At 47.1% G+C, this 15,158-nt stretch overlaps 1 protein-coding gene across 1 annotated transcript in view; it reads right to left on the bottom strand.

The window, feature by feature from the left end:
* cubn (cubilin (intrinsic factor-cobalamin receptor)) overlaps window positions 1-15,158 on the bottom strand; it is a 77,530-nt gene that overhangs the window by 28,789 nt on the left and 33,583 nt on the right. The window contains exons 33-50 of the mRNA XM_080793300.1: window positions 14,880-14,996; window positions 14,535-14,648; window positions 14,111-14,239; window positions 13,683-13,815; window positions 12,179-12,384; window positions 11,221-11,402; window positions 10,759-10,951; window positions 10,127-10,324; window positions 9,602-9,748; window positions 8,142-8,332; window positions 6,697-6,865; window positions 4,606-4,792; window positions 3,663-3,841; window positions 2,870-3,079; window positions 2,609-2,749; window positions 1,929-2,116; window positions 1,118-1,286; window positions 25-228 (exon numbers count right to left, since the gene is read on the bottom strand). Coding sequence (XP_080649426.1) covers window positions 25-228; window positions 1,118-1,286; window positions 1,929-2,116; window positions 2,609-2,749; window positions 2,870-3,079; window positions 3,663-3,841; window positions 4,606-4,792; window positions 6,697-6,865; window positions 8,142-8,332; window positions 9,602-9,748; window positions 10,127-10,324; window positions 10,759-10,951; window positions 11,221-11,402; window positions 12,179-12,384; window positions 13,683-13,815; window positions 14,111-14,239; window positions 14,535-14,648; window positions 14,880-14,996 — 3,057 coding nt within the window. The remainder of the gene's footprint in view (window positions 1-24; window positions 229-1,117; window positions 1,287-1,928; window positions 2,117-2,608; window positions 2,750-2,869; window positions 3,080-3,662; window positions 3,842-4,605; window positions 4,793-6,696; window positions 6,866-8,141; window positions 8,333-9,601; window positions 9,749-10,126; window positions 10,325-10,758; window positions 10,952-11,220; window positions 11,403-12,178; window positions 12,385-13,682; window positions 13,816-14,110; window positions 14,240-14,534; window positions 14,649-14,879; window positions 14,997-15,158) is intronic.

Raw genomic sequence — 15,158 nt, 5'->3', positions numbered from 1 at the left:
CAGCGTGGACATCGCGCGACTCACCGAGGCGGAACTGGAGGAAGTCCGTCTCGCAGGTCTGGTGGTGTTCCAAGTGGAGGTCCTGGACGAGCACCACGATGGAGGAGTTGACGTGCCGGGGGTTCTGGATCAGCCACTCACAGCCCAGGTTGTTGCTGTAGTTGGACACGCCGTAGCCCGGGGACGTGAAGTTCCCGCCGGCTGGGTCGCTGAGGACCCCGCCGCACTCTGGACAAAACAAGCCACGCGATACAATTTACAATTTAGGCACTGTACAAAAAGTAACGTTCAGAAAAGCAAACCAAAGGCCACCAAAATCGGTCTTGGTGTCAAATGGCATATACAATTTAAGTGTAGGGTTATGATCAAGAAGCTCAACAACACACTTTAGTTAAGGGTCTTCATGCACGCCTTCATTTAACATGCTATAAGTCTGGTGTATGGTCCAGGGTGTCAAGAGTCAGACTAAATACAGTGTTACCAGGGGTCTTCAATGTGTTTCAGGTCAAGGACCGCTTAGCTGAGAGAGAGATGAAGCAGGGACCCCCACTACATATTGTATAAAAGTGTGTTGCAGATTAATTAAAGTCCATAGATAATTTCATAGACTTGTCTGACAGCACTATTATCATCAGCAATGTGTAAATGTATGTTTTTTATTATTTGTATTACATTTTGTATTAATTGGTTGGATTATTTTCAGACATTTAACCACTCAATGCTTAATACACTTGAGCATTGGCTCTGTACTTAATTGGCCTGCTCCCCCTCCCTCTACACCAAACTACTAGCTTGAGCTACAGTAGTAGATGCTATTTTCTGCTAATGTTTCCCCCAGAATAGGGATACTAGGGTTCATAGTTCACATCAACAATTAGGGTTTGGATTTGTTTAGTTCTGTTTTATATTCCCGGTTTTAATGGAGGGGTATTATTGAAATAATACTCAGTCCAAAGGGTAGCACGCACATCTAAAAAAATGGTGCTGAACAAAAGATACATACAATGAAAAAGGAAGTAAGTCCACATAATAGTATCCTTTATAGTATACTTTGTTAGTAGAACAAGAGCAGAACAATAAAGTTGGACTAATACAGTATCCTGCCATCTCCTCTGACCTGCGGCCTGGTTGGAGGAGTAGCTGGCGGAGAAGCCTCCGTTGGAGTGGGAGGAGTCGGTACGGAACACCACCACCATGGTGTTCATGGACGAGTGCACCTGGGTGCCCGCTGGCACCGTGCCGCAGAGGCGCTGCCGAGCCGCGTCCTCCCCCCGCCCGTTCCACAGCTGACACACACACACACACACACACACACACACACACACACACACACGGAGTGTGAAGTGAAACAGTACAGTGGTCTCGCGTAGCCAGACAACTATTCCACAATCTCTGAATGCTACATATTAGAGTCTGGAACTACACCTCCCGAAATCAGAGTAATTAGGAAGCTGCCATTTCCGTTCAACATGCAGCCCGCCAGAACCGTAGAAAACGGTGTTAAATTAATCGTCTAGCCTGCCAGAAACGTAGCTAAATTATCCAGGGGTTTATATTCTTTAATCCATGTTTTGATCCAATCGTATCGTTAGTCACCGTTCGTTAGCACAACAGTCCAAGTTGGCCGTGGCCATTTTGAAGATGCATGCGTTTCTCCAAATCGGTGGAATGAATGTCGTTTCTGGTGAAAACAAGGTTTTTCAATGGCCGACAGCAGGCGCTGTGATACTTGCGGTCGGGTTTTTTCTGCACCGAGCAAGAAAACAACAACCGGTCAAGACACCACACACAGAATTTTGTCATTGTAACATGCGGTTACAGATATTTGGCTCTTCAAAATAAGTGTTACGCACGATAAAACCTTGGCAATGCACGATTTAATGCTGGCGGCAAGACGGAGTGTCTCAGGTGAGACAACAAGGACTCACCTCCAGGTAGTCAAACACACAGTTTAGGTCGCCGGTGGCCTCCAGCCGCAGGTCGTTGATAGTGAAGGTGACCCTGCGTCCCGGGGCCACGGTGATGTCCCAGCGACACACGCGGTTGTGAGGGTACATGTTGGGGTAGTTGGGGGAGGAGATGGTGCCAGACGGAGCGTTGAGCTCTCCTCCACACACTGCAGCCAGCACGAGGACGACGAGAGGGAGAACCAACAGAAAAACCATGAAGATTATGGCTTGTCCTAATAGCACTAATTTTCCCGTCTTCACTTTTCTGTCCTCACTTCTTATATCCTCAATACGTACTTTGCTCAGCCAATCAAATCATAATTCATTGTATATGTGTTGGACGTTTGTGGTTGTGCTAATGATAAACAGACACCTGCTGCATAATACTATAAATACAATACTATAAATGCATCTTTGTATCTTTTGCATCTGCCCGTGTGAAAGCAGCATAACGTTGTGGCAGGATACGTACAGGTGCTCCTTTGAGTACTAGCCAAAAATAATAATGTGCCCCCCTGCTTATATGAGACAATTTAAAATGAAACTTCTATGACAGTGCTGACATACTGAAGTGACATTATTCCGGGAGAGTGGCTCAGCCCTGCGGTCGCTCTCGCCTGGTTAATAATGTGTGGTGAGTGACAGCATTGGAGGTATACCTTCCACACTGGCTTCAAAGGACAGACTGAATCCAGGCGCGTTGCCAGAGCCGTCGCTGACAAACCGGACATAGGCGAAGCTGTCGGCGGTGTCCAAGGAGGGAGGCATGCTACTGCCACAGTGTCTACCGAGGAGACGACCTGAGAGGACAGACAGAGGGACACCACAGACAGACACCTTGGTTACTGTTAGATATTAGTACTTAAGTAAAAGTACTTAGTTACATACTTTCCACCACTGATAGTTACGGGTGTTCCCACCTGTGGCGTTGTACTCTCTGATCTCCACGTAGTCTGCCGCGCAGCCGGCCGTGCTCTGCAGGTTGAGTGTGTCGAAGGTGAGGGTCAGGTAGTGTCCCGTGGGGCCGTCCAGGTACCACTCGCAGTGGGAGTTGTCGGGGTAGTTGGCGCCCGGGAAGCCGGGGCTCCCGATGGTGCCACTCTGGCCCACGTAGGTGCCTCCGCACGTAGCTAGGACGGAAGGGAAAATATATACCGTTATTGATCCCGTGGGGGGGAGATTCAGGCACCAGAGACAGCAAAGCAGTACACATTACAGACACGGGGCATTATGGATTACAGCCAGGTGCAGAAGAATAACATCTCAATGAAGACACCCTCACACGGATATTAATAAAGGGGGAAGGGGTGAGGGGGAGGGTTGAGGAGGTTTTGATGTTGCTGGGAATTTTTGTTGTACTTGAATTGTATACTCGTGCCGCCCCAAATGTCCCCAAAAGTAAGGCAGAATTTGAGAAGATACTGCGAGGACAATTTTCCAGATCCTCAAGAGAACAATATTCATAGTTATTTGGGGAGTATAGGTTTACGATTAGGAATAGATTCAGGATGGGTTTAGGGTTAAAATCATGCATGTAATGGTATAGGCCAGGTTGAGGTTGAAGTTATGCCTGATTTGGTTGCACTCACAGACCCTAAAAATTGCATGGTGAGCTAGTAGACTTTTTTCTGCTATTTTCAGCTACAGTAGGTGCATGCGACGTGCGTGTATGCGTGCGTGCGTGCGTGCGTGTCACAGACATCTCTCTCCTACCTATGCGGTACTTGGCCTTGAAGCCGACTTTGGTGACACTGTAGTCCGAGCGGAACCTCAGGAACATGGAGGAGGCCGTGGAGGTCTGGCTAGCGGGGCGGGTGGGCCCGCACAGCCTGGCTATGAACGCAGCGTCAGACGTGGCCCCGTCACGCACTTCCAGGTAGTCGTGAATACACCTGGAGACAAAATAATGATGGGATGGAGTAAGGAGACCCAGCCTGTTCAGAGTCCCTTCCTTTGTCCCTCCTACACTGTCCCTCTCGGCTTTCCTACCGTCTGTCTCTCCTACACTGTCCCTCTCAGCTTTCCCGACTGTCTGTCTCTCCTACACTCTCCTACACTGTACCTCTCAGCTTTCCTACCGTCTGTCCCTCCTACACTCTCCTACACTGTCCCCCTCAGCTTTCCTACAGTCTGTCCCTCCTACACTGTCCCTCTCAGCTTTCCTACCGTCTGTCTCTCCTACACTGTCCCTCTCAGCTTTTCGACTGTCTGTCTCTCCTACACTCTCCTACACTGTCCCTCTCAGCTTTCCTACCGTCTGTCCCTCCTACACTGTCCCTCTCAGCTTTCCTACCGTCTGTCCCTCCTACACTGTCCCTCTCAGCTTTCCTACCGTCTGTCTCTCCTACACTGTCCCTCTCAGCTTTCCGACTGTCTGTCTCTCCTACACTCTCCTACACTGTCCCTCTCAGCTTTCCTAATGTCTGTCTCTCCTACACTGTCCCTCTCAGCTTTCCCGACTGTCTGTTTCTCCTACATTCTCCTACACTGTCCCTCTCAGCTTTCCAACCGTCTCTCCGTCTCTCCTACATTGTCTCCTTCTTAACATTCATGGTAGTCTCTCCTACCATGTCTCCCTCTTAGCTTTCTTACGGTCTGTCTCTCCTGTACATTGTCTCCCTCCATCTCTCCCCTACGCAGTCAGTCAGTGTGTTACCTGGTGTCGCCCGGAGGCACCTGCTCGATGTCGAAGTCGCCCTCAAAGTCGATCTGGACGGCCTCTCCGTTGGGCACAGTGATGACCCAGAAACAGTCGCTGTAATGGGGGTAGGCCTGGGGGTAGTTGGGGGAGGTGATGTAGCCCGGTGGGTCATTGTCATTCAGGTGAATGTGTCCTCCGCACGCTGCAGAGGAGGAGGAGGAGGGGTTAGATGCTACTAGAAGGCCTGTCACAATACATAATCACCTGCTCGCAATTTATTTTGATAATCATCATTATTTGAGATAATCGCAATTCTTTTTGCGGAATCGTTTCCAGGTTGAAATATATTTTTCAAACATTTCCAAAAATAACTGGGAATAAAGCGGTCAAAATGACACTCAAATAAAGCATTGGTTCTCAAAGTGGGATCCAGGGACCCCCGGGGATGTTTCAGGGGGTTCCAAGGAGTGCCCAACTAAATGATAGTTAGGAACCAAATGGACCAATACAGGTATTAACTGAGACAGAACCAAATGGACCCGAAATTGGTTCCATTTATTATTATTATTTTTTAATTTGCCTTTATTGATACTGTAGTTATACAGTAGGTTGACAGGAAACGGGATGAGAGATGGGGGGAAGACACGCAGCCATCTACTCTGGCCTTCCGAAGAAAATTACATCCCGTCTACAATTAATACAGAACTCTGATGCTCGTCTACTGACTAACACAAAGAAAATATAACACCAATACTTGCAGATCTTCACTGGCTGCCGGTGAGCACCAGGTGTGATTTTAAAATTCAATTAATTAGGTTCAAAGCCCTAAATGGGCTGGCCCCTATCTATATCCGTGAGATACTGTACCTCCCTAAATCTGGGCGCATCCTTAGATCCTCGGATAAGGCCCTCCTGGATGTCCCTCGGACAGACTGATAGGCAATTCACACTGAGAGGGACTGAATCCGTTTCATTGGAACCGTTTCCAAATACGGTTGCCTGGTCCCTGATGGTCATGATTCACATTGCCCGAGATTCAACAGCTCACCCGGGTACACTTGCATAACACACTTTAATCCTCCAGATGGCGGTTTGCTTGATGGCTGGCGCGCCCGGACACTGACCATCAACTCTGTGACATTGTCTCAAATAAATCCAGACACACTGTATTGCATTGCCTCTTTGGCTCTTTGCCGTTATACTACTTCACTGTCAGCCTGCGTGCTTTTCAGTCAGTTCTGTGCTCCAGTGTAGTGTTTGATATTAGTTTGCTATGGATTCTACTTTAGCATTATTATTATTTTGTTTTACAAAGCAAATCCCAAGAGCCACGTGTAGTCCGCAGAATAAGATCAGCGCATACTGCGGTGCTGCGTGTAACGCAGATTCAACAGGAGACGGGCGGCGTTGAGAAATGCGCTGGTGTTATGCGTTGTGCAGCGACTGTGTTTTTTTGTTGACGCTTGGCTCGTCGACTAGAGATTGTCACGTTCTTTTAAAAATAACAGTCCACTTCCTTCTTTAGGTACGCATGCATTCACATTGGAACGATCCGTATCTGAATACACTTCAACGGTCCAGAGACCCGCCCCCCATGCGGTCCCGGGGACAGTTGGGCGATCCGCTCCCGGGAACGGTACGCATCATTCACACTACCACAACATCTGCCAAGTGGTCCCTTCGTTACCCGGGGTGACCAGGCTTTTGCCACTCGGGCACCCAGACTGTGGAACGCACTACCAGTGGTAGCACCATCCGTCCCCCTGTTTAAGTCACGTTTGAAAACCCACCTTTACACAGAGTGACTGTTTTATAGCCATAGACTGTTTTATAGCCATTTGTATATACATTGACTTTGCTACCGTTTGTTGTTTCTTGTTGTTTTTAATATTGCTCTGTGCAGCACTTTGGAACTATGTTTTGAAAAGCGCTATACAAATAAAGTTCATATCATTATCATAGTCCAGCCTAGGTGGTTATTGGTTCCATTTGTACACTCTCTAGAGTTATGCATGTCCATGGCCTAATATATAACCAGAACCAAAAGAAATGAACAAAAGAAAAATCTAAGTTTGAGAAGCACAGAAATACAGGACAGGGCATTACCCTTGCCATGTGCCTCAAACGTGAGTTTGAAGCCACTGGCCTCGTTGGTGGCATCTGAGACGAAGCGCACATGGAGGTGATTGTCGGTGGTCTGCACGACGTTGGGGGAGCTGGAGCCACACAGACGACCCCCCAGGGAGGGGGCTGAGGCGTCTGGACCGTTCCTCAACTAGAGAGAGAGAGAGAGAGTCAGAAAGACAGACTCACCGGTCACTGTGGTCAAAGTGTGGTGGACAGCTCAACTGCTTGGCCACATGTGACATTTGTTTAATACCAACTCTCCATCATTTAGCTGGGGACCACCTGGAGCCCACTTAAAGACCACTGGTGGTCCCTTGGTTGAAAATCACTGCTCTAACCACAAGGGCACTGAGCTAGCACAAAAATAATACCACCCCGCCACCCAGCACTGACAAGAATAACAAAAGAAAAACATACAGATACATTTAGACTTTTTCCACGCATTACCCTTGCCACATGTGAGTTTGATTGGGTGTTCAAGGTTAGCAGTCTGCAACCATAGGGGACAATGGGTGATTATCTTATCTTGTGTTAGTTTGCTATTGCATGCATGTATTATTATGTATTTGTTAATCGTAAGTTATTTACGATTTACCTGCCAATAAATTGAATAATAGAACAAACTAAATGAATTGAATTGAGAGGGAGAGAAAGAGAGAGACAGACATAGAGCCAGAGATAGACAGAGAGAGAGAGAAAGAGACAGAGAGAGCGAGAGAGAGGGGGGCAGGAGGATGAAAAGAGGAAGGAGGGAGAGGTGGGCGTGGGATTGACGGAAGATTCCAGAAGGTACGGAGAAAGCAGGCTGGAACAGAAGGAGAAGAATGGAAGCAATAAGAGTATTTCATTACAATCAATATGACTGACTTGAGTGCTGTTAATGGAGTCTGCTCAGCAGGCGAGGTCTCCCACATTATTGAATTCAAATGCTAATGCGCTTTATTGGCGAGACGCACATTCTCATATCACCAAGGCATTAATAATACAACAGGACACCAAAGAATAATACAAGTCATAACAATTAATACAAACAAGATGATGCAGTCGCAACAACGAATGTATTATTACAAGAACCGTACATGGATACCTAACAGTAAATCCTGATTTATACAACCCATTTAGACCTGAGGACGATTCTACACATGTCTACACATTCTGACAGTTTTCTTGAAAAACCCTATGTTTCCATGTCAGCGGTTCTCAAACGTTTTCATGTCAAGGACCCCCAAAAATATAGGTAATTGGCCGCCGACCCCCATCTGAAAATATGTTGTTCCAGCAGGGACCTCCCCAAAAGCACATATTTGAGTTAAAAATGTTCGCTCTAAAAGAATACATATTCAAAGATGTGATATGAAGATAATGTATGATGACTGCTTGGCATAAAACTAAAGTATCCATCTCTATATCATGTACTCGCTAACCTCCAGGTAGTCGCCGGTGCTGCAGCCCGTGCCAAAGCCCTGGACCTGGAAGGGGCTCTCGAAGTTGACGGAGACGCGCAGGCCGGGCGTCACCATCACGTGCCAGCTGCAGTCCAGGCCCGGCGGGTAGTTCTGCGGGTAGCGAGGGCTGCTCAGGACGCCGCGGTCAGCATGGAGGAGGCCCCCGCAACCTGCCATGGACACATGGAGACACAGACAGAACACCGACCGCATTCAGCACTTTGCCCAATTCCACCATCTCTACTGTATCGTCGAGGGATGCACCGACGTATCAGTCAACATCGGTATCTGCATTAAAACTGACATAAACCGATGGCAGTAGCCGGTATTTATCTGTTGTTGATAAGCAATAAGCATACATTTTGCATTGGCTATGTTGGTGTGTTGGTTATCTGCAGCCATTTGCAGACCGCAGCCATGTTTCCATCGGAGTTTGGAAGCACTCGTTTTCAGTAAAGCCTGCTGCCTCCTGCATTATGTGCTAATTATAAACAGGTGGTACACAGGACAGTTGAGTGATATCTAATGAGCACTTCCAAACTCCAGCACTTAGAAAAAGAATCACCTGCAAGGACACAAATGTCTGCAGTGGATTTTTATGAAACAAACACTTTGAGGATAGAAAGAGAATAATTCAAGCTTTCCGTGCAGCTGCAATGTTGGTGGTTGACATTGTTTAATACAATTAGATATGACTTTTATGTTTGGATGAATGGGCTGCCATTGGAAGTTGCACCTAGGTAGCACCTTGCCAATAACTCTTATGGTAAGATGGCCGCGGTCTGCATATGGAGAATACCAAGCTGTAGATTCTGAACATTTATTTCTTGTATTGAAGATGTATTTGTTTCCGTGGCACAAAAGCGGGAAATAGAAACAATTATACAGTTTTGATACTGTATAATTAAGCAATATTACACGAGAGGGTGTGGTTTGCCATCAATAACGCACACCTGCAATGCTGCATAAAATCTCCGAAAGGCAGGAGTGCATTAATGACGGTAAACCACGCCCTCGAGTGTAATATTGCAATTATACAACAGTTACCCTTAAAACTAAGATATTTGCAAAATAAATGGCTGTTTTCAACCAATCAGATTACTTCCTCGAAACGTCCTTCAGGGTCCCATGACGAAGACCTGAAAGCCGAAACACGTGAGTCGTTTCTTTTAATGCTCTTTGCCGAGCTGATGTCATTTAAATAAAGGCCTTTTATACCTGACTGCAACAGAGTGACTTGGATCTCCTTCTGTTTTGCCCTTATTGAACCCTCAGCAACGAGCACCCGTTTACAGTTTCTATACTGTAACTACAAGGACCACGACAGCGCTTCTTCTTCTTTGTATTCAACGACCTGTTGTATAATTTGGGTTAATTTGCCCAGCACCATGTGACTGGAAACAGAGCTTCCAGTCACATGGTGCAGTTGACCTGCTGACCTCTGGTGTAGGAGGCGTTGAACCCTCGTCCGCTGAGGCTGCTGTCCGAGGTGAAGCGGATGAACATGGAGTCTCCGGTGGAGTGGAGAGGACCGGGCAGCTGCCGGCCGCACACGCTGGCCAGGAGAGGGGATAGGTTGGTCTCGCCTGGCCATGGGGGAACGCACACGCATACGCACACACACACACACACACACACACACACACACACGCACACGCACACGCACACGCACACGCACACGCACACGCACACGCACACACACACACACACACACACAAATCACACAAAAATGCATCACAAAAAAGCAATAGAATAATGACAGTGTCTTCCCTGTGCAACTGAGAAGTCTTGCAGACTGTTGTTACAGATAATTGTTACAGGAATTATCAGTTATAACTGGCTTGAATCCCCCTGAACAAATAATAACCTTCATGTTAACAGAGAGAGTCAGAGAGATGTCTCTGTGTACGTGGACGGACGGACGGACCGACCGACTGACCGACCGAAGGACCGTAAATATATACCATCTCTGATGTCGAGGGTGTCGAAGAAGCATCCAGGGTAGTCCTCCATGTCCAGGTAGAGTATGTTGAGCTCCACGGTGGAGTCCGGGGAGCGGATCACCCACGTGCACTCCAGGTTGTGAGCGTAGTTCTCAGGCCAGCCGGGCGAGAACAGGAAACGTGGCGTGTCGTCAGGCATCAGGGCACCGCCACATGCACCTGAGAGGACAGGACACACACACACACACACACACACACACACACACACACACACACACACACAAATATTAATTTAACTCTGAGAGGGTACAAATTTCGGTTTCCAGTTCGCTGTCTGGGAAAAAAACAGCTATCTCCATGTTTCTACTTTTATTTTTGTTGATAGATTTGTTGATGATAGTTGTTTTGTCCATTATTAGAAAAAAATAATCGCCAGATTAATAGTCATAAACCTCCCCTTGAGCTGTATTTGGGTAAAGTGGTGATACTACTGTATTTGGATACATTCAAGTATCTGACAATGTATGAACTATGAAGTACCAAGGTTTTGGACATAATTATGTACATATGTACAGTACATCCATCCATAGACGTAATACACTTACTAAACTAAACACATACTAAATTAAACTACAAAAATGAATAAACCAGACCTGGAGCGATGGTGGGCAGCGGTCCAGAGTTCTGTATGGCCGTCCACTCCAGGAGGAAGCCTCGTCCTCCCACCACCGTATCTGACTGGAACTCCAGAGTGACCGTGCTGCCCGTGCTGCGCACCGGATGGGGCAGGTTCAGACCACAGAACGTCCCCATGGGGTAGGAGTGGACGTTGGGTCCATCAAACACCTGGAGGAGCAGGGGACCAATAGTGGATTAAGTCAAGTGGTTCTCAAACAATTTCATGTCAAGGACCCCCCAAATTAAATATGTATTAGGCCGCGGACGGACGGACGGACGGACGCCTAGTATTGTGAAAATAGCCAATCTATGAGATTGGCTATTTTCATACACATAACATAATTCCATTCGGGACGGCTGTGGAATCCAAATGACTGAACTCAGTCGTGGCGACCGAGAACTTGAATCCATGTAATACACATAAAGTGCTCCCTTACTATGAGCTGGTCGTAGTAGCAGTCCAACAGGTCCTCTATGTCCATGTCCAGGAATCTGATTTCCACGTAGCTGTCTCCGTCCACGGTGATGGTCCAGCGGTAGTCTGCGTTGTTGGGATAGGTGCGGGGGTACAGAGGAGAGGCGATCTGGCCCCAATCCCCCGTCAGGTCGTTGCCGTACACTGCAGGAAGGGAGAGAGATCTCTGAAGTGAAGGCCAATTCATATAGTCCAGTGTTCGGTGAAGGGGTGACCACCGTTTCGGTTAGTAAAAACAGAGAGATGCGTTTGTGTGAGCGGTGACGTCAAGTAGTTTTCGGTGGTTGCCTCTTCACCGGAAACTGGACTACTGTTGAATATGCCTTAATTGTCTGCTAACCACTTTCAAACTAGTGTCCAAAAATGGCATTCAGATTCAGATACCTTTATTTGCCATTTGTGTATACACACATAGGAATTTGTTTTGACATAACATGAGTGCATTCAATTATTTTTTCACAAAAAGACAGACATAAGACGACACCGTGCAGGACATCCGACCGGAGATAGCAGAAAAAGCTCACAACGCATCACATCGTGACCAGTTGTGAACTTGTAGATCGTCTACTTTCTATATTTGTCATACGACAAATATATAGGGCTTAGGTTTGTCTGTTTTCACCACCCTTGTGATTTTTGGTCCTCACGTGGATAGTAAAACATAACATAAACATTGTATGCTGTTGAATTTAGCACAACGGACCTCAATGCAAACAAGCCTCCTGGGTGCTTTCTTTCTGTGTTATTCTTTTTGCATAAACTTTGACTTCTGCCAATCAAATCATCAAATCATCAAATCCTTACTACAAAATACTTACTATGTACAAGCACACATAAAGCTGCGCATAGGAGGGGCTAGCGCCCCTAAAAGAAATGTGCTAATAAAGTATTAAATAAAATCAATACACAAACACACTCACGGTGCGCAAAGGTTGCTCTGAAGCCGTATCCGGCTATGGAGTGGTCGGAGCTGAACTTGACCCAGAGGATGTGGCCGACCAGGGACGTGTAGTTTGACGGCAGGGAGGCGCCGCAGAAGCGGCCCACCAGAGACCCGGTGGAGTTGCCCTCCCTGATCTCCACGTAGTCGTTGCTGCAGTCAGTGCCCCCCTCCAGCTGGAACATTCTACAGGGGGGGGGGGGAGACACAAAGTGGACACACCAACACTCACACAAGTGTGTCTTTGACATGAATTAAAGATGCCGTGGCGTGATTTTTCTTTTTACTTTTTCTGTTTTTGTATGTGTCTATGGAGTTACTGTAACATTACTCTAATAACCACCCCCCCAGGTGTGGTTAGAATATTGAAATAATGTCTTCCCTGTGTATTTTTGGTTTCTTCCTCAAAGCTGAAAGCCTTTGAGTCAAAAGGCCCACTCGAAATACACCACGTGACATCACAATATCGTATGCAAAGCAAAGCAACGTTCTTTGTTTACCCAGGGAAGTGGACTAAGCCAAGGACTTGTTTACAGCTACACCCTGCTCATAGAACATTTCATGGTAGGGGTTCAATGCCTTGCTCAAGGGCACTTCAGCGGTGGTAAATTTAACGTGCCGGTCCGGGGATGCGAACTGGCGACCTTCCGGCATCAAGACCGCTCCGCAAACCGTTCGGCCACCGCTGCCCCATGTATATGGAGCTGGTGATGAGTCTATGGAATGCGTGAATAGAGCATGAGGACACCATTCAAAGTAGTAATAGGGCCACATAAAAGATCAGGGCGGCTCCGTCCATTGAGTTTAATGTTAGAGTTGGTTCCACTTTCTTTATTGGTGTGTTTCTTTTTTGGATTTATTGACCCGATTAATAAATAACGCTAAATAAACTATAGTCCGTGCACATCAGGAAAGCACACAGTGACATCATGTTGGGCCGCCTAAAGATTGAACCTGCTATTCTCAGGTGTATCACTCAGTGAGGGCAGATTCACACTATGGTCCTGGTTGTGCATTCAGGACCACTTGGCAGTTGTTGTGGTATAGTGTGAATGCTGCGTAGCGTTCCCGTGAGCGGATCACCCAACCATTCCCGGGACTGCACGGAGGTAGTCTCGGGACCGATTGAAGTGTACTCGGATACGGATCGATTCAACGTGAAAGCTGAATGAAGTGTACTCGGGAAGAATCAAGGATCAATGTGAATCGTGGCCAGCGGGGACCAGGCAATTGTATTTGAGGAACAGTTTGAGTATGTGTGAAATGTGTGAATCTGCCCTTAAAGTCTCCAAAAGGTCCCTGACAATCTTCTTCTGACTCTCCAGCGCACACACACACACACACACACACACACACACACACACACACACACACACACACACACACACACACACACACACACACACACACACACACACACACACACACACACACACACACACATATTTGCAGAGAGCAGATATATCTTATCTAGGTTAACTAACATAAATGAGAGCTGGAGACGGTTCCCTGGGGAGCTGGTAATGGTCCAGACACACTCCACGCTGGGAGGGTACGCGTCTGGGTAGTTAGGACTGTTGAACGCTCCGGTCTCCATGACCAAGGCTCCTCCACAACCTGGAGGAGAGGAGAGGAGAGGAGAGGAGAGGAGAGGAGAGGAGAGGAGAGGAGAGGAGAGGAGAGGAGAGGAGAGGAGAGTGTCTTAAAAAACGACAGTTTACTTTACAACTAATGACCGTGTTGTGCCGATTATAAGAATTTTTCAAGACTCATTTGTGGAAAATGAACATTGACTGTCAAATAGTCTAGCCCCCGATTATAATACGACCCCGTTTCCATTGGAGAATAAAAACAGTTTTATATTCAGGCCAATAGGGTTATTTGGTCAAATGATGACTGAAGAGAGTCTTACTTGAGGTGGATGCAGAGTACGTGGCTCGGAAGCCCTTCCTGGACACGGAGGAGTCGGTGACAAAGTTGACCACCAGGGCGTCGCTGAATGACGTGACTGGATGAGGGAGCTGAGTCCCACAGTAGCGACCTAACAGGACGACGTCATCATCAGATATCATCAGGCAAAACGCTAAACGCAACGTGGCAGCAATGTGCCTAAAAGACGTCTGACAACAGCCCTTGAGCACTTTCAACCTGTCAATATTGTGGGTATGATCAAACATTGTTTTCTAAAATGGGCCAATCTACAAGCTTACAATGCTTACAGCTTAGTATTTGCTATATTTGTCACACAAAGTATACAGTACAAATAAAGGGCTTAAGTAGTTAAGAATAAAACCGCAGCATTAATTGAAAATGAGTTTTGTCATGAACACCACTACCTATAGAAGGAGCCTGGTAGTTGTCTCCATCCAGGATCTCCACAGCGTCATGGCTGCAGTTGGAGTTGACCATCTCCAGATCAAATTCCGTAAATGACAGAGTGACATGGTTGACTGTGCAGAGAGAGAGAGCGAGAGAGAGAGAGAGAGAGAGATCATGACTTGTCTCTTAAAACTTCATTGACTTTGACATGTTTGCTGCACAACAACACTGTACTGCTTTGTGACACACTTTGTCACTGTGATTCACACAGGTATTTTCCTTACCATGATCTTTAAAAAGGTGCCAAAGGCGATCTCGGCGGTAAATGAGTTACATCCAAGTATTATGATTGGTTGACTCACATGGCTCCTGGGCGGTGATGATCCAGCTGCAGTTCTGATTGGCTGGGTACATGCCCGGGTACCGTGGTGACGCAATAGCCCCGCCCACATCATCTGTCACGATGGTGGCTCCGCACGCTGCAGTCGAAGGAGGAAAAACAGAATGACGTTTCAAAGCCTCTGCAGGGATCACATGATGTGTGATGTTCATGCTGTGTTTGTTGACACTGGCAGCCGCACAAGATACAATGACACAATGTTACAGAACAACGCAGCACATCGGTCACTGATTCGCCGTCG

Source organism: Protomyctophum bolini (assembly GCF_963924005.1).
Source record: "Protomyctophum bolini genome assembly, chromosome: 21".
NCBI lineage: Eukaryota > Metazoa > Chordata > Actinopteri > Myctophiformes > Myctophidae > Protomyctophum > Protomyctophum bolini.
This window is presented reverse-complemented; position numbering and strand designations above follow the sequence as displayed.